Source organism: Temnothorax americanus, unplaced genomic scaffold (genome assembly GCF_048541705.1).
Source record: "Temnothorax americanus isolate GAGA-0224 unplaced genomic scaffold, ASM4854170v1 Scaffold106, whole genome shotgun sequence".
In the NCBI taxonomy this organism is placed as follows: domain Eukaryota; kingdom Metazoa; phylum Arthropoda; class Insecta; order Hymenoptera; family Formicidae; genus Temnothorax; species Temnothorax americanus.
Window position 1 is genome coordinate 44,028 of NW_027509238.1, and position 17,522 is coordinate 61,549.

A 17,522-nucleotide genomic window follows, 5' to 3' on the forward strand; every position below is an offset into this window, starting at 1 on the left:
ATGTATATATTTTTATATCTGAAAAATATTAATGCTTGAAATGAGACTGGTCGAATCTGGGAACAATTCTTATCGAAAATTCTCTGAATGACGTTCAATAAAGGCGCACGCTTTCGCAATTCATGTATTTTCAACAAATACTTACAAGTAAATTAACACGATGAATAATTTACATTCATATTCGTATCACTGACATAAGGGAGTGTCAATGGCTTGTAAAATCGTCTAATAATCTCAACGGTGACATAGAAATTGATATAAATGTTCTACAGAATTAATCTTGTCGTGATATAAAAGAGATAGGCACGGTTGTTTTTTATTGAAGAAGGAAAGAAATTTGCTTCTCAATGAATCATCGTAACATGATATTTATACTAGATTACAGTTCCTTAATATTTAAACAATTTATCAGAATTCTATGTACACGAAACTTTCCGAATTATTATATATATGCAGATGTCTCCATCTTTGTCGCATTTCTTTTCAGCGACGTGTTTTCGTAAATAAGTTCATTGGCCTATTAATCTTTTCATTTGAAAGAAAAATGAACTTACAAGGAATTCGTTGCAAGGATATTCGATGAATCCAAGACATATTCCGCATATATATATATCGAACAACTAATCAACTTCGCAGCGAGATTAAATTACAATAAAAAAAGAGGTTTCTTTTTTACAAGTACTCTTTTATCTACAGCTTGCATTAGCCACGCATGCTCGTTTTAAGTATGCATTGTATCGTAAGAGAGATTCTCTAGGACGTCATCAGGCTACACAGCCGCCATGCAAACGTACGATGTATATATATTTGGTGTTATCCTTTGATTTTTAGTACAATGTAAAACTAGATTACTTTGTTTCTCATAATATAATCACGTATAATTATCATGTCCTATCCGTAAGTAGCAGCATCGTATTCGTTGTCAGATGCGAGGTGATTTCACAAAAAACTCCCTTTAGCTTCATCATAAAAATGGAGTTTATCACTTTCAGAGAATGCATTTAATTATGCATTTACATGTGTTCCAAAGAATTGTGCGACTGTAAGTTGAAATAAATAATGGCATATCGTGCAATCGTTAAATATGCGGAATATAATCGTTATCACAATTGTATGATTTTAAGTAATTTGCGATTTCAGACACATGTAACGTAATGTCGTATCGAAGAAAAAAAAAATAAGGCGCGATCCAAAGAACAAAGTAATCCGATGACAAAGGGATTTACTAAAATATTCGTCTGAAGTAGAATACTCGCGTTGCTACTATAAATCCTTTTGTTATAAATAACGTAATTATAACCGAACATGGTGACTACAGCTTAACCATTATTATTACATGAACTTTTACCATGTACAACTCAGCGATTCTAGGTATATAATACCTCGAAATCGTTTAAAATAAATCTGGTGATCTGCATCATTTGCCGCTATCGTCATCGTATAACTACATGTAATAACAAACGTTGCAAATTTCCTATAACGCTCCTCCCCGAGCAGCACTCGATTGTGAATTGAATTGATTGGTATACAATATAATTCTTTAAAATATAGAAAAAATATACATTCCGTGCCTGTGTGAATTGTATATAGCCGTAAAATCGTCACATACTCTCTTTATAAACATACATGTACAACAGTTATCTTCCCTCAAAGTTATTACTAATTGCACCGACGCGTTAACGGAGTATATATATTCAAAACGAGCCTCGCGTGCACATTAACAGGGTGTTCCGGACTAATTTGAAATATAAATTTAAGATCTTAAAACAAAAAAAAATTGTCTTTGAAGATATGCTCGCAAACGCTTTGTTCGAAAGATATTCATTTTTGAAGTTACAGAACAATTAAGAATGAATAATTTCGAAATGATATAGGTATCCTCTTTAATGCTTTACAATAATCAAAATTATTTTAATTATTTTAATTTTGATTACTATTAAACAATAAAGAGGATAAATCTATATTATTTCGAAATTATTTATTCCTAATAGTTCTGTAACTTTAGAAGTCAATATCTCTTGAACGAAATATTTACGAGTCTCTAGAGGATTCTTTTTTGTTTTAAAATCCTAAACATCCTTCATATTTCAGTTTGACCGTTTAACTCGGGAATACTCTGTATGGCTGCGGTCCACTTAATGCTACAAATGCTTCGAAGCATTCCTCTTCTCCTTTCTTTTAATAAAGAAAGAAGGAGAGGAAGAACGCTTTAAAGCATTTGTAGCGTCAAGTGGACCGCAGCTTATGATGGCTCGCGAAAAAGGCTCGTTTTATTTTCACTTTTCATGATCCGAGAATATCAGTGCGTGTCTTTCGCATTGCAATAAGATTCCAAGATCAGGCATGGGCGGATTAATTTCAGTTTACCAATGCGTATCGTTATCGCAGAATATAAATTACATAACAATCTGTACAGATATATTTTAGACAACATATTTCTAATCGTGAACTAATTTCCGCATATAATAGTTCGCGAGATATTCCCCCTCAGGTTCGGAAGCTCTGTACTTCGTCGCCAGAGATCGGCGCTCTTGATTTTTGATAATCGAATGGTAGCTTATCCGAGGACGCCGCGACACTGATCTCAACGTTATCCAAGAGTTACAAATGCGACGTGTAAAAATTTCGAAATTATGTTATCACCGTTGTTTCCGGTGTGACTCAATTATTCATTACGTACAAACGACAGCCGCACCTAGATAAAAATTAATATTCAGTTCCAAAACGAGTTATCGCGATATATACACGTACAATTAGCGGTGACGATGGGCATTGCGAAGACACACCGGCGATCGTCCCGTACATTTCAGCTAAGGATGCTTCGAACACGAAACGTCTTACGCGGATTATACAAGTTCTTTCGTATCTTCGAGCGTCCTCAGCCCTCGCTTACGGAAGACAACGAGCTACGCGTAGACTCGGTCGTATGGTGTGTTAAGTCAGGAAGATCGGCCGGCAAGCACAATGGTATCGCACTAGGCCCGTAAATCGCCTCTTGCTCCTCCAATTGTAACGCAAACTGTTCCTCGAGTTTCTGTAAGGCGAGAAAGACATGTTAGAAAATCCATTTCTTTACACATACTTAGAGAGATAAGTAAAATAATTATAGTAGATTATAATTATCGCGTTACTAAATTAGCAATGCAACAGCGTTTAACTCTAGAAAAAAAGGGAAAAGTGTTTTATATTTACAAATGACTGTAGACGCGTCTGAAATGTGGACCGACGATATTTTACAATATTATAGACTAACCTTGGTGGCTATTTTGTACACAGCTTTGAAATCCAACTTGTGGAATCTCTTTCTAGCTCTATTAGGATCTTTTCTTTATGGGATTTGCATTTAAGTTGAGGACTGTAATGCAAACTGTATACGCTATTAAACAACCAGTAATTATGGGAACCTTTAAGGAAACCGCGCTTCATAAGTTATTCCGTTAACTCTAATACATAGCCCATGGTAACACCACACTGACCCTGTTATTTCGATATTTAACCGATTAAGCTCTCGTAATGAAGCAACATAATTTACGATTACATTAAAATACATGAACGAGACGATAACTACTAGCGATGAAACTCTTTACTTTGAACACGCACAATCTTAAAAATATACACAAGTTACATCATTTTTTTAAAGCTAAATTATTTCGAAAGATGTTTTTCCTTAATAACATTAATTCCATTTGGTATTTGCGTATTAGAAAATTAATTAGAACTTTACACAAGTTAATTAATAGAGTTCTTTACCGCACTTTTCTTTATCGATGGATTTTGTTTTTTATCAATAACAAACGGATAAAAATGTAATTGAGTGGAAGCAAGAGTAAACAGGGGACACTAACATACATATATGTTATGTTATGTATATCTCACACAACAGAACTTAAATATTACATAGACCTCGAGAAGCATGAAGATCTTATCCGATTCGTGCATACTTCATAGATGTGGAATCATGACTCACAAAAAAATAAATTAATTTACCGTACTATATGATACGATTTCTGCCATACATGTCCCATAAATTTTATATGAAAAACATAGTTACTTATCTGTCTCTAAGTTATGTTAACAACTCCTTGAATAATTGCTTAAAAATATATATAACACAATCTACATATTTAAACACACATATATGCAACAATTGATATAAATGTTGAAGTCCAAAGTTATTGCGTTAGCACTAAAGCGTTAGCACCAGTGAGTAAAGCAGAGAAGATTATTGATAGTTAATTTTTTTTTATGATCAGGAAAGTGTGCTATGTAAGCAGGGAAGTCTTACAAACGTTTGCAAGAGAACGATAATGAAAAAGATCGCAACACACACTTCGATTGTATCTCCGAATTTACACGGTTTAGAATATTCCTTTAATGTTCCTTTCTATTACGAGAAGACACGGAGAAAGATTAATAGACATCGCGTGCGCGTGTATATGTAAAACTTCCCCAAATAAAATGTGATATGAACGAAACGTTGAGGATGATTTTTAGATACTATCTACGGGAGTACGGCACTAGGTCTGGCTTGGAGTAGCTTCGTGAGAGCGTGCCGTTCGACACGAAGGTACCCGAATCCGAGCCACTCATCTTCAGTGACACCCTGGGTATGGTGAAAGACGGGGAAGTGGGAGTGGAATGTGGTAAGCGCGGTAAGCGTGGGGGTCTCCTCCAAGTGTCGGTTTCAAAATAGTTAAAAGGGGGAAAAGAGAGACCACTAAGACCAGAAGAAGGCAAATAGTCTTGGTAGCGCTTTTCCAATGCTTCCATTTCAGCCGCCAGATCAGCTTCTATCTTCTATAACAGGTACATCAAGACTTATTTCAGACTTATGTCGAGACCTAGTTCAATACTTGGCGCGTCTAAGTTACTTCAACTGTGAATTCGTATTTCCTTCCCGTTGCGCTCTCGTCAATTTACTTTTCATCTTGATTTACAGCGACTTCGTTTCATTAATGATTAGTCATGCAAGTTAAGCTCCGCGCAAAGCGACGCAAGCTGAATGCAAAAGCGGACATCTCTGTTACAAAAATCGAACGATCGAGTTTACGTCTTACATCCCATATGTAACGGCCAGCTGATCGCGAATTTCTCTGCGTCGGTTTGCGCCGACCTTCGAATTGAACTAAATTCTCACACTGCTACAGAAAATGAGTAAAATCAAAACGTAATTTTGAAAGTAAAGCACATCGCTAAACCAATAGAGAATTAAAAGGCAGTTGTACGTACTATTAGGCCGCAAAGATTAAAAGAATTTTTGCATCCAAGAAACACATCGATAAGACAAAGATAAGATAATTTTAAGATAACATTATCTACACCAAACTGGTGTAATTACCTGCTTGCGTGGCTTAAGTTGCGCCTTCCACTCACGAATTTCTCTCCCGTAGGCCTCCTCCTGTTCCTTCAACTTCAGCGTCTCGTGCTCCATCAACATTTTCCGCTTCTCGTTCTGCAACTGCTCCAATTCCTTGATCGTAGCGTCGCTCTGGGCCCTCACCTCCTCGAGCTGTCTGGAATGCTTCAGTTCGAATCTCTGCTGCTCCGCCCTGTATCTCTTCTTCTCGTTCTCCTGAAACTTCTTCAGCTTCTCCCGCTCGGCGTCGGGATCCGGCGCGAGTACGGACGACATCGAGATCCTCATCGATTCTCGGAACATCATCTCGCGCGCCTTCATCTCGTTGCGAATTCTCTTCGGTAGATTCCTACGTTCCACCGTTTGTCGCTTAATTAACTCTTCCTCCTTCCTCTGATTCATTCTTTTCATCTGTTCCAGCTCCTTCTCGTGCCGTATGAGCATCTGGTGTCTCTGCAGGAAGAAGATATCCTTGAGCTGCTTCTTGAGCAACTGCTGCCGCTCGTGTATCTGCCGTTCCTCCAGCTCCCAGATAGCCGCCTCTCGGCCGCGCATCAATTGCTGCTTCTGCTGCAAGAACTGCCGCTCCATCAACGCGATCTTCTCGCGATGGCTGTCCGACAGTCGTCTCAACGACATTTCGTGGCTCTCGTTGAGCTTCTCCAAAAAGAACTTCTCCCGCTCTTCGTGTTCCGCCTCGAGCTTCTCTTTCCGTATCTTAAACGCGCTCTTCCGCTTGTCCTTTGGCATCAAGTCTATTTCTTGTTTGAGCAATCGTAATTCTTGTTTTAGGCCCTCTCGGAACTGTTTGAGTTCCCTCTCTTGCTCGCTACGGATCTTCTTGGACGACAGTCGCAGATCGACCTCCTGCTGCGCCTCGGCGCGTTCGATTTGCTGTCTCTGTTGTCGGGCGAGCGCTTCTAAATCCGCCTCGGCACTCCGTTCCAAGATTTGTCGCTCTTGCTCGAATCGCTTCTCCTGCTGGTCCTTGTTGAATTGAGCCTTCTGAGACAGATCCTGGAATTGTTTCTGCTCCATCTTCTGCAGCATCTTTAATTCCCGCAGTTCTTGCTTCCTGAATATCTGATCGTCGTACACCTTACCGTTCTCGTCATCGCCGTATATCACTTTCGAGGTCGTTGTCGTCATCATGACACCATCAATCTCAAACTTTCTCGTGCGCTTTCTTGTCTTTTTCTTCAGATTCATCATCTGTATGTCTTCCTTCGTCCTGGTTGGCCGGGATATCTCACGATTGTAATCGGGTTTTCGACGTAAGATGACCTCGTCAACCTCCGTATGTTGAGGTTGATTCAAACGGTTTTCCTTGTTCGATTCCCTACTATCCTGACTGATCGTCGTCGAGATAGACTCGGCGTCGGAACGATCGATGCTCTTACTCGGTGTATGCGATCTTATAGAACTAGAATCGCTCTGGGATCTGGAACCCTCGAAGCTGTCCGGAGAAACTCGTTTCTCCTTACCGAAGCTCTTCACGTTGACTTCTTTCGGTTTGACGGTCTTCACGATCCTATCGTCGGCGTGATGTGGCATCTCGTTCTTGATCAATCCATTTAGCTTCTTCGCGTTTCTCTCGTAGTCATCAATATCCGAAGACTCGATGGTCGTACTGGCGACTATCACCTTGCCGCTCTCGTCCCCGCTGTCGCTCCTCAAGCTCAATCTTTCGTTTGAGCTCAGATCGCTGTGAGACGAGCCGGTACGAATAACGTTGTGCTTCTTGGATATCGACGAGTCCTTTACTTGTTCCTTGTCCTCGCCTACGGTAACCACCGAGACGTGACTGGTATCCTGCAACTCGTCCACGATAGGGCTCACTATAACCACCTCCGATTCGTCCAATTTCTTGCCGATTCTCTTTGACACGTCAGTAAGTACGATAGGCTGTTCCTGCGGTGTGTATTCCAGACTATCCAGACTAGGAAACGCATCGTCGTCGATAGAATTATCGTTCACCTGAGTCTTGTTCATCTCGTTGGCGACGATAACGACTTCCGACGTCGGCGAGGTGCGACGCGGAAGAGGCGTCGTCGTCGCGGCCGTCGTCGAGGGCGCGTCCACCAATATGGGCGGATGCGTCGTCACGACGGTTACTTGACTTATGTTGCTCGCCAGACTGTTCGACATATCCGGCGAGTCGGCAGTGATATGAACGGTCGATGTATTTAAGCGTACTTCTTGCTCGGGTTGAGCTTTCCCTGTAACGTAACATGTAATAAAGCAAAAAACAAGCAACAATTATTTAAGACAATGCACTAATTTTTTTTACCAGTAATAACAACTATGTTATCCCCGCTGCTTCTCCTTGAACCGCTTCTGCTTCTGATCGGCGTCGACGTAATCACCGATACGTTAATTCCCGGATCTTGTTTCTCTGAGCCCTGTTTGTCATCGCTCGTCGCGTCCTCCTGATTGTAGTCCGTCTTAATGCTATCTGTTTTAGCGCGCAATTCGTCCGAGAAGCTTTCCAGAGAATTTCTAGACGATTCCGCGCTGCGACTTTTCGCGGAACTCTCAGTCTTTATTACGCCAAACTGCGTCTTAATATCTTCCGTAGAACTAGCTTTAACGTTATTCTTCTCTGACAGGAGCGTCGACGCGACGGATACGTGCTTCGTGTCCATAGTACCGTCGCTTATTCTTTTCTTAGGATCCATGGATAATCGCTTCTCAAATACGGCGTTCAATTTCTCTCCAACAGTTTTTCGCTTTTCTTCCAAACTCTTGTAAACCTCCTTCTCTCGAGATTGCTCGTAATTCGTTACGTCATCAACGGATGATAGCTTATTTTTTGTTCTAAATAGAAATATTGTTTTGCGATAAACAAGAGTTTTCTTTGGATCAGTATTTCTTCTATAAAGTTAACTTCTAAATAAAAAAATTAATGAAAAATCCTCACCTGTTCTTATCTTCAAAAGAAGATTGCTTATATATTATCTTGGACAGGTCCTCGATCATCTCGGGCTTTACGGGTGCCGACTTGCGTTTTTCATTTATCCCCAATTGTTTCTTCGAGGCAGAACTCGATTTATTGTTTATTAACTTCTGTTGACTCTCAAATCTTCTTATATTGTCAAATAATTTACCATTACCCTCACTTCCTATTTTTTTCATCTTCTCGGAACCATCCAATTCATTTTGCGTCTGATTTTCAGTCTCTAAATTCTTTTGCTCTTTAACATTTATCACCTGTTGATCCGCCGTCTTTTCATTTTGCAATAACTTATTAACATGCGGCTTATCTTCTGTGGATTTCTGTTTATTCGCTAGATTTGCAGCTTTTTCAACTGTTTTCGGAATGTTGTCTCTTTCTTCGTCTTTTTTCTTTTTCTCCTCGCTATCTTGACGCATCGGTGGTGGCGGAGGTGCCGGCCCTTTATCTCGAGATAATCTGCGCTCATTTGTCTCACTCGGTGGCTTAGGTGCCTGCGCAAATAATTACATACGTGCTATTAACAAACATTCATTCTCTGCGTAATCGACGAGTTGTTAATCAATAAGATAATTATATCAAGTACCTGCTTCTTCTCGGCAAGAGGTTGTATGTTCTCTTTGGACTCAGCCTTACGTAATCTCTTATTCTTGTCCTCTTTCTCACCATCCCGATTGATCTCGCGCTTGTGACTCTCCTCTTTCTTCACAGGCAATGCCACGAGATTTTCTTTTTCGGGGACTGGAAAAAGTAGAAAAAAGCATTAATACATTTTATAATATTATGTATATTAAATACATAATTTTGCAATACTCACTCTTAACATCAGCATCAAGGCGCGTAGGAGCGGAGTCATCTGTGATTTGATCCAGCTCCAGAGGAAGCTGAGACGTGCGCTGCTCCTGAAATATTAACGTATACATTGAATGCACAAACATAAAAAAATAAATAAATATAAAAATCTCTTTCGATTGTAAATCATTTGGTTTCCATTACAAATGACATGATACTAAGTAGCATGTAACCAGATACACAGATAAAAATGTCAGAATTCGCGGATTACAATCATAAATTTGCAATTTATCATTTTGATATGAAAAATGTGAAATCATGAAAAAAAATAAAACAAAGAAAACATTATCTCATGCTATATGTAATATATAGAATTATGTAGTGGTCCATGTAAATTTTACAAATTGTTTTCTCATAAACTCTATTAGGGACAGCAACAATATTTCTTTTGGGATTTTAAAGTTGACGTTTTTAATATGCGGGAGAAGGGGAAAAGGAAAACACAAGATATCCAAACTCTGAAGGGGGGGGGGCATCTTACTTTTCTTTCTAATAGATTAATTCTTCTTATCATTACGTAAAAGTATCTAGATGAAATATTTCTGCTAATAGTGTACTATTCATTTCATAGAAAGCTACAGCAAACTTCAAAAAGTCAAAGAAGAATTTTGTTTCCGAGAAAACAGCTCGTACTATATTATATGAGCTACTTATAAAACATATTTTTTGTATAGTAGCATATACAGCATATTTTTTAAGTTTATATATTATGTAGCTCAGGATTAATTAATCCTGTTTGGCGCACAGAATGCAGCGGCGCAAACTACTAACCTGACGCGCATTGGGATAATGAGGCTGGCGAGGGCCAGGAGAACCGCATGCACAGCCAAAGTAATAAAATTATCACAACACATTTATCATGATCATAACATATTTTATACATAGAATATTCTACTATTAATATATACTATTGATCCTACATTTTCAATAAATCATTCCTTATAATAAAAGAGAGCAACAAAATTAATTTTAAACGCATGCAATATTTAATTGCTATTGTAATATAAATATTTAATGGTCACGTCATGCGTAGTCACATATAAATACGAACAGTCACGTCTTACGTATTTAAGAACTGATGACTTGGTTTTCGTTATTTAAGAATTGACAACTTGGTATAAATGATCAATGTGTTCTTAATGCATTCTAATTTCTCAGGGACACTTGTCAGGACTAATAGTCGGGGTTCTAATTGATGCAATATCTGATCAACAACTTTCTAATAATTTCTTCCATTTTACAAATGGATAGGGGTAAGACATGTATGCTTCACACAGAAGCAGCTTACCAATTCGCTGATATTGTTCTCTGTGTTTTTTCGCTTTTTTGGCCTTCTATAATAACGGAAGCATGTAACAATGTGCAATACATGTTAATTCTGCATTATCAGAAGCTCTATGCATAACTACTTGAATTATAAAATGGGCATCTATCACGCTATTACGTTAAAATATAAATTCTTGCACTAGAGGGATTTTCTTTAAATGGACCTTAGTTTCGATATTAATGCAACTATATTATAAACTAATGTAAGAGAAACGCTATGTTAAAAAAAGTTTATTCTTTATAAAGCATGTGTTAGACTTTTAATTAAAGTGATATACTTGCATGTATTTTGCATGTATAAAGATTTATATATACACGTTACACGTTCAGTCTTATAAATTTATAATTAATCGTATTATTTCTATATTGCGTATGATCTGCATAATTAACATGTACATGAAAAACAAAATGGATAAAGAATGAAAAATAGAACCTACCTCTGCTTCCTCATCTACCAGCTCTTCTTCGACAACATCCGCCTTATATTCAAGTAACAAATCCCTGATAGGCTTTGGATCTAAATTTCGGCTTATAAACGGATGTTTTAACAAATCATCAGCTGTGGGTCGTGAGGTCGGATCCTTTATAAGTGCTTTAGCAATAAAATCATTAAATTCCTTACTCCATTTCCCGGGCTGATCCAGTTTCGGCGGATCGCCTTTCTGTATTTTAAGTAGCACTCGCATCGGTGACATTTCATGGTTCGGTGGTTCCATTTGTGCAAACTCTATAAGAGTTATACCAAGAGACCAAATGTCCACCTAAACAGGTCAAGTTCATGTGTTCGGTATAACGTCTTCAAGTCAGAGCGATCGAAAGTACATTTACATTTACGATGTGCCTACTTTAAAATCGTAAGGATTATCCCTAAATGTCTCGCACAGAACAACCTCGGGTGCCATCCAGTAAGGGGTTCCAATAAACGTATCATGCTTTTGCAGAGTATGCTTGTTCTTTGCGGATACGCCAAAGTCAGCTATAATTAAAGATGAAACCCTTTATATATGTCACATTTAATACAATAGTAAGAAAGTTACTAATTTTTTTTTATATTTACCTATCTTAACACCCCCTGCCATAGTCAGCAAGACATTTCCCGCCTTCAGATCCCTGTGTACGATTTTGGATTTGTGTAGAAAGGTAAGACCTTTAGTCATGTGCTGGCAGACGTATGCAATTTGCAATTCTGTTAATGCCTTTTCCAACTCGACCATTATAGAATCCACAGCACCACCGTCACAATACTCGATTAACATCTGCAAAAATATTTTCCTCTTTCTCTAATCTTCTTTTTTCAAAGTGATTACTTATATGCGTCACAAAAATAATTATTATATTTGTAAAAAAAGCCTTCGCTATAAATAATTACGATACGCTTGCCAAGTATAGAACAAGTATAAAGCATACCCATAGTTTCCCATCAATGAAATAAGCTTCGTGTAATTCAACGATGTTGGGATGCTTGCATTCCGACAAAATGTCTATCTCGATCATAAAATCGCTAAGATCGTCCTCTCCCTCCAGCGCACACATTTTCGCGGCGGCAAGCTGATTGGTCTGCTTATGTTGCGCCTAAAGTAACGATCGTTTAAAAAAACCACTAATAGAACAAGCAAGTTTGCCAGACTACGATTTCTCAAAATACTACGTTACCTTGTAAACTTTACCGAACGCACCGTCTCCCAGTTCACCCACCATTTCCCAAAACTCCTCCGGATTACAGTCCATCTTGATGTTGTTGTACAATTTCTTCTTCTTCGCGTCGTTACCACCGAAGTGGAAGGCCTTCTTCAGATTCGATAAGAACGACATTTTGGTAGCTATATCTCGATATATTCCGCACGTTACACTCAAATCGGACTATTTATTGCAATTTAAACACACGGAGAACCCTCAACAACGCACTCTTCGCTGTACAAAATGTAACTATTAACAACCGCGCATTAAATTTGTAGTAAAATATAACTTTAGTGGGCGCTCAAAAGAGCTCAGTAACCATTTCTCAGCACTGCGATATGTGGGAACGCGTAAAACAATATCACTTCACATAGTCCGCATTATTTTTATATCTACTATATCAAGATAAGTTCTTCAAGCACTAGTGCGTTATTTTCTTTAGATCCCTGCTGGATACCAGGGGACCGTGCCGCACCACTCCCACATTTTTGTGAATTCCAAGCCGCGCTTCTCAATTGATTATCGTTGCGCTCAAGCCACCGTGAGCACAGATAAAAAGGGCGCGATCCATCGCTGACAATCTCCAATAATTAGACGCACACAGGAGAATACCGAATCAAATCTAGAAGAAAAAGACACTTTATTATTACCATCATCCTTTTATTTGCAATTCTATCAATTTGTTTGACAGTTTGACGCTTGATTTGTTAAGGAAGAATCGACGAGAGTCAAAGAGAGAATATTTCTTTCTTTTTTTTAGCCTCGATATGAGATGCACATAATAATACGTATTTGTCTCTAATGTATTTGAACGGTAGTGAAGAATGGATAATGAAGAAATTTCATTACACGCAGAGAAAACTAGGGCGAAGTCAGTGGAACGTTCCATTAAACAAGATATCCATCTTTAAGTTGGCTTCGAAACCAGAAATTATTAATCAAGTACCGCAAATCTCAATTCTTACGTGTGCCAGGACTGCCAGGTTCTCTTTAAAGAGAATCTAGCGGCAGACGCGTTACGCGGACGTACAAATAAATTACGAAGGCGAGAAGATAAGAGGTGTTAGAGACCTCAGAGATATCATTGATAAGCTTGAAAAAAGAAAAATCGCTATCTACAATCAGCGAGGGATGCGCAGTTAACGATCAACGATAAGTAACGCGCTGCGGACAATTGCGAAAGTTCTCGGCCACCAGGTCGGGAAATCCGATGCCCACCCTTCGGACCTTCGTCGCGTTCCGGCCCTTTAAACTTTCACGACGGGGGACATTTTTAAAGGCCGGATTTTCCGAGAGCGTAAAAGCGGGACGCGCCAACACACTTCCACACGGTTTCCTTTCCCGGGGAGGAGAAGGAAGAAGCGACGGGCGCAAAAAGAAAAGGCGATGCGATTGCGAAGCGACCGCCCTACTCGCGGAAGCGCATCTCGCGCGTGGGCAGCGGGACTTGCAAAACGTCCGGTGGGACGGGACGGCGAACAAATTCGATTAGGCGTTAATCGGAATTACCGTTGCCGTGCCGTGCCGCGCGCGAACTGCGAAACGCCGTTCTCCCCTCGCCCCCGCTTATCGTTAGACGTTAATCCTCTTTAGCGCCGCGGAACAGATCCATCCGTCACGCTTCTCGCACGTCGCCGCCTGATCGATAGCCCGCCCTCCGTGTATATATGTGTCGCGGCGACGCGATTTATCGCGGAAGCGCAACGGACGATGTAGGAAATCGCGAAAGAACGGAGGCGAGCCAGAAAGAAAGGAGAGAACGAGGGAAAGAGGGAAAGAAAAGAGAGAGAGAGAGAGAGAGAGAGAGAGAGATGGACAGAGAGCACGAGTCGTAAACAGGTGTTGACGCTCGGTCACGCGGCTCGACACAATTTTGACAAGTAACCTTAGGTGACTTAGGTCACGTCCGTGACGTCGCCGACGCGGCCGATCCTCGAGAGTCCTCCTCGCATCCGCTTCGCGTCCACGCATCTGTCCGCGAAAGCGGTTAGCTCTTCCTCGCTCGCGCGAACACGCCCCGCACGGGAAATCGGGCTACGCGCGGCCGTTGACGCGCGAGACAGACAGAGAGAGAGAGAGAGAGAGAAAGAGAGAGAGGTAGAGAGAGGTACGAGGACGAGGTCGTCGTCGTTGACGTCGACGACGGAGGACGGAGGTTCGGGATGGGCCGAGGATGTCGCGTAGTCCGTCTCGTGGAGGCTGGACGGGACTGCCGCGGCTGCGCCTTCCTCTCTCTCCTTCACCGCATCGCCTACCTACGAGGCACTTCCTCTCCTTGCCCTCCACGCGTCCGAGATACGAGAGCGCGGATGACTTCACTCCGCACTATCGTAGAAAGTGCAGGCGGGTGCACCTATCGTTCCATCACCCGATGCAGGCGGAAAAAGGGAAAGAGAGAGAAAGAAAGAGAGAAAGAGAAAAAGAGAGAGAGAGAGAGAAAGAGAAAGAGAGAGAGAGAGAGAGAGAGAGAGAAGCGTCTCACTTCAGGCGACAGGGATCTCCTCGCCGTGACGGCGACGACGGCGCGTGGTCTGCGTGTAACTTCAGGGCGGACGAACGGGCGGTTGTCCGTCGCCTACGAATCTATCATCTACGAGGAATGAGGATGCTCCTCGTCGACGCTCGACGCTCGTCGCTCGTCGCTTACCTGCGATCGGTGACAGCTTGACAGGACGGTCACTCTCGAGCCGCGGAATCCTGGACACGACGACCGACGACCGACTCCCCCACCCCGGCGCTCTGCCGAGATCCGCCGGAATGTAGCCGCTATCTGGTCGACGCCGCGCGTCTCGTCCCGCGGGATCCGCTCATGGGAGAAGAGAAGGAGAGGGCCGAGGCCGAGGGAAACAGACGGCGCGACGGCGGACGACGCTATATTTACACGGGCGCGCGCGATCGCGTTCCCGTCGCGAGCCGCGCAACGGGAGCTTATCTCTCGCGGGGATCGGCAATCTCGGCGACGGAGCTACGCGCGTACACGGCCATTTTCAACCTACTGCTACTGCTCGCTAACTCACTACCACGTTTTCACGCACGCACGTACGCGCGAACACATACGCGCGGGCGCGAGAGCGCGCGCGGACCTCTCATGCGTGCACGACTTGCACGAGACGCGCTCCACCGCGCCTGGAAGTGACGTATCGAGGGGGCTGGGGGCCCGGGGCCCCGCGCGCCCTACGAACGTGGCAGCAAGCCGCCATCTTGTCCGCCGCGCGAGTGGGGGACGACGCTGCCAACCTGATCGAACGAAAGATCTGCTGAGCCTCGCAAAGTTACCAGAATCTTGGAACTTGGAAGAAGAGAAAACGGATTGATTCTAACCTGAAAGAAGGTCGCGACCAGAGTCGCGACTATTTATACATTTATCGAGCGGTATGTATGTGATTTGTGCGACTGATTTTATGTTGATTAGACACGTTACACGTTAAATTTTATTTTCTCCAAAGGAGTTACATTGCCATTCGCTGTACCTAAAGTCATTTACGATTGAGCGCTGTTTCGAGGTTATGAGCTGTCAAACTGTTGTCAACGTCCTTAAGGTAGTTGTGTCTTGTGTCACAAAACCCATTTTCATAGGAATCTTTTAAAATATTTGAACAGCATATTAATGTAAACACGCTCTACACATACGTGCAAGTAGAAAAAGCTTGACTATACCAAAGTTGAAATAATGGAAATCAAACTTAGCACTTTTTACATATCACGTATGTAATTGTAGCGATCAAACTACTCGTAGGATTTTAATGAAAAACAAAGAGATGACAAAAGAGACTTGTAAAAATATCCTTACAAGAGTACAAGACCCTTATCTATTTAGTTTTGAAGCAATTGTTACACAAAGTACGCAATTTAGCGGTGGACGCATACGACAGCTAACCTGTACGGGGATTCTCTAACTCCTTAAAGACAGTTTCGGTATCGTTGCGCAGATTTTTTATTATATATAATAGCTGCGCAACGATATCGAAACTGTCGTTAAGAAGTTAGAGAATCTCCGTACTGTAAAAATCTTGCAACACTGCGCATATGAAGATTAGATATATATGTACTTCAGACATTGCCGCTAAAGCTTTATGTCTTTTCTTTAATACTTTTTTTTTTTTATTAATCTTCCTTTGTATAATGTTCAACAGATATTTCCGCTTCTGTTTCTTCTATTTATTCAAAATAACCTCGATAGCATACTAACGCGAGCGTCGCGAGTTAATCTCGATGGTATACTGACATTACTGACGCGAGTGAAAAAACAGTAAAAACAGTACAAGCTCTGTCAAAAATTTTACACAAATAAGTAGAGTTTTCCGTATACATTATCGTATTGCAGTGTGACCATTATTTTTTACTAATCTGTCGCGATACAACTACCTTAAAGCCCATTCTACAATAGCCGTAAAAGTATGTTTTAAGACGTATAAGCAGTAAAAATTGACCAACTACTGCCACAGTATATACTGTGCTACAGCCGATCATTCTTGGATTGTAAAAATCCCATTAGTCAATAGCTTACTGCTTACGTCTTAATGCATGCTTTACGGCTATTGTAGAATGGGCTTAAGATTTTCAATGTCTTCTCACCAGTTTATTAATTAATGGTCAAACGCGTATTTCACGTGTGTAAGATAATTTTTCTCTCCGTTTGCAGTATACAGCGGCAACATGGCTAAGGAACGTGGCGTCATGAAGATGCTCTGGAACAGTTTTGTATCCTCGCTGAAGCCTCGCTTCGCTCGCCGTAAATTGATCGGCGAGGATTACTACGGCACGAAATACTACGAGGAGGAGATCCGCTATTCCGCCCGGAAGAGACCGCCGCGGTACTTCGTTCCGGTGAACAAGGAAGACTTCGAGCAGGAGCGGCCAGGGGAATGGGAGGCCTGGTTGAGATACCGCAGGAAAGAGCCGCCCACGCGGGAGGAGATAGAAACCAATTACCAATTGGCAATGACCAAGAAGGAGAATGCCGCGAGACTTTTACGGGAGAACCGCCCCAAGAGCGAGGATACCAGAGATCTTCCTGTTACTTCGTCCACTACTCAGGCAGATATTCCGGGAAACTTTCCAGTCTACAAAGATTACAAAGATTTTGGTCGAGATTACAAACCGAAGGACGCATATAAAAGATAATGAAGATGCCGTGTCTATATAGTAAAGTATATTTCTAGATCACAGTTTTTTTTTTTTTCTATTTGTGCAATAAAGAATTTAGCAGAATTCCCAGGGAATGGTTTTAAAACAATTTAGGCAATAAAGAATTTAACAGAATTCCCAGGGAATGGTTTTAAAACAATTGTGAAAAAGTTGTTTGTTCTTTAACGTAGGTGATAACATAGGTTCCTATTAGAAATTTTAGAGTTACGT

General features: G+C 41.3%; 2 protein-coding genes across 11 annotated transcripts; one reads left to right on the forward strand and one right to left on the reverse strand.

The window, feature by feature from the left end:
- Positions 1-106: 106 nt before the first annotated feature.
- Slik (Sterile20-like kinase) lies at positions 107-15,155 on the reverse strand. 5 transcript variants are annotated; one of them, XR_013258840.1, is made up of 13 exons: positions 14,812-15,155; positions 12,141-12,786; positions 11,895-12,059; positions 11,545-11,743; positions 11,333-11,463; positions 10,925-11,248; positions 9,127-9,211; positions 8,896-9,050; positions 8,277-8,803; positions 7,647-8,173; positions 5,339-7,575; positions 3,254-4,797; positions 2,894-3,034 (listed from the first exon to the last, which is right to left on the reverse strand). XR_013258840.1 is itself a non-coding variant. In XM_077418282.1 (12 exons), the coding sequence occupies exons 2-12, from the start codon at positions 12,297-12,299 to the stop codon at positions 2,879-2,881; spliced, it is 4,665 nt and encodes a 1,554-aa protein (XP_077274408.1). In that variant the 5' UTR covers positions 12,300-12,786; positions 14,812-15,152; the 3' UTR covers positions 107-2,878. The 5 variants fall into 5 exon arrangements, 1 of the variants encoding a protein (XP_077274408.1); XR_013258842.1 differs by lacking the exon at positions 14,812-15,155 and adding an exon at positions 14,050-14,379; XM_077418282.1 differs by lacking the exon at positions 3,254-4,797 and having other exon boundaries at positions 107-3,034; positions 14,812-15,152.
- A 118-nt stretch (positions 15,156-15,273) lies between these two features.
- Positions 15,274-17,461, forward strand: LOC143904130 (uncharacterized). Of its 6 annotated transcripts, none has more exons than XM_077418500.1 (3): positions 15,274-15,536; positions 15,611-15,706; positions 16,807-17,461. In XM_077418500.1, the coding sequence occupies exon 3, from the start codon at positions 16,821-16,823 to the stop codon at positions 17,286-17,288; it is 468 nt and encodes a 155-aa protein (XP_077274626.1). In that variant the 5' UTR covers positions 15,274-15,536; positions 15,611-15,706; positions 16,807-16,820; the 3' UTR covers positions 17,289-17,461. The 6 variants fall into 6 exon arrangements, with proteins under 6 accessions (XP_077274626.1, XP_077274619.1, XP_077274635.1 ...); XM_077418493.1 differs by having other exon boundaries at positions 15,611-15,703; XM_077418509.1 differs by having other exon boundaries at positions 15,611-15,703; positions 16,814-17,461.
- The last annotated feature ends 61 nt before the right edge of the window (positions 17,462-17,522 follow it).

Coding starts and splice junctions, on each gene's coding strand:
- Slik (XM_077418282.1), bottom strand. CDS start 12,299: ATGTCGTTCTTATCGAATCTGAAGAAGGCCTTCCACTTCGGTGGTAAC. Junction 9,051..9,126: donor CCTTGATGCTGATGTTAAGA/GTGAGTATTGCA, acceptor TACTTTTTCCAG/TCCCCGAAAAAGAAAATCTC. Junction 8,804..8,895: donor CTCTTGCCGAGAAGAAGCAG/GTACTTGATATA, acceptor TTATTTGCGCAG/GCACCTAAGCCACCGAGTGA.
- LOC143904130 (XM_077418500.1), top strand. CDS start 16,821: ATGGCTAAGGAACGTGGCGTCATGAAGATGCTCTGGAACAGTTTTGTA.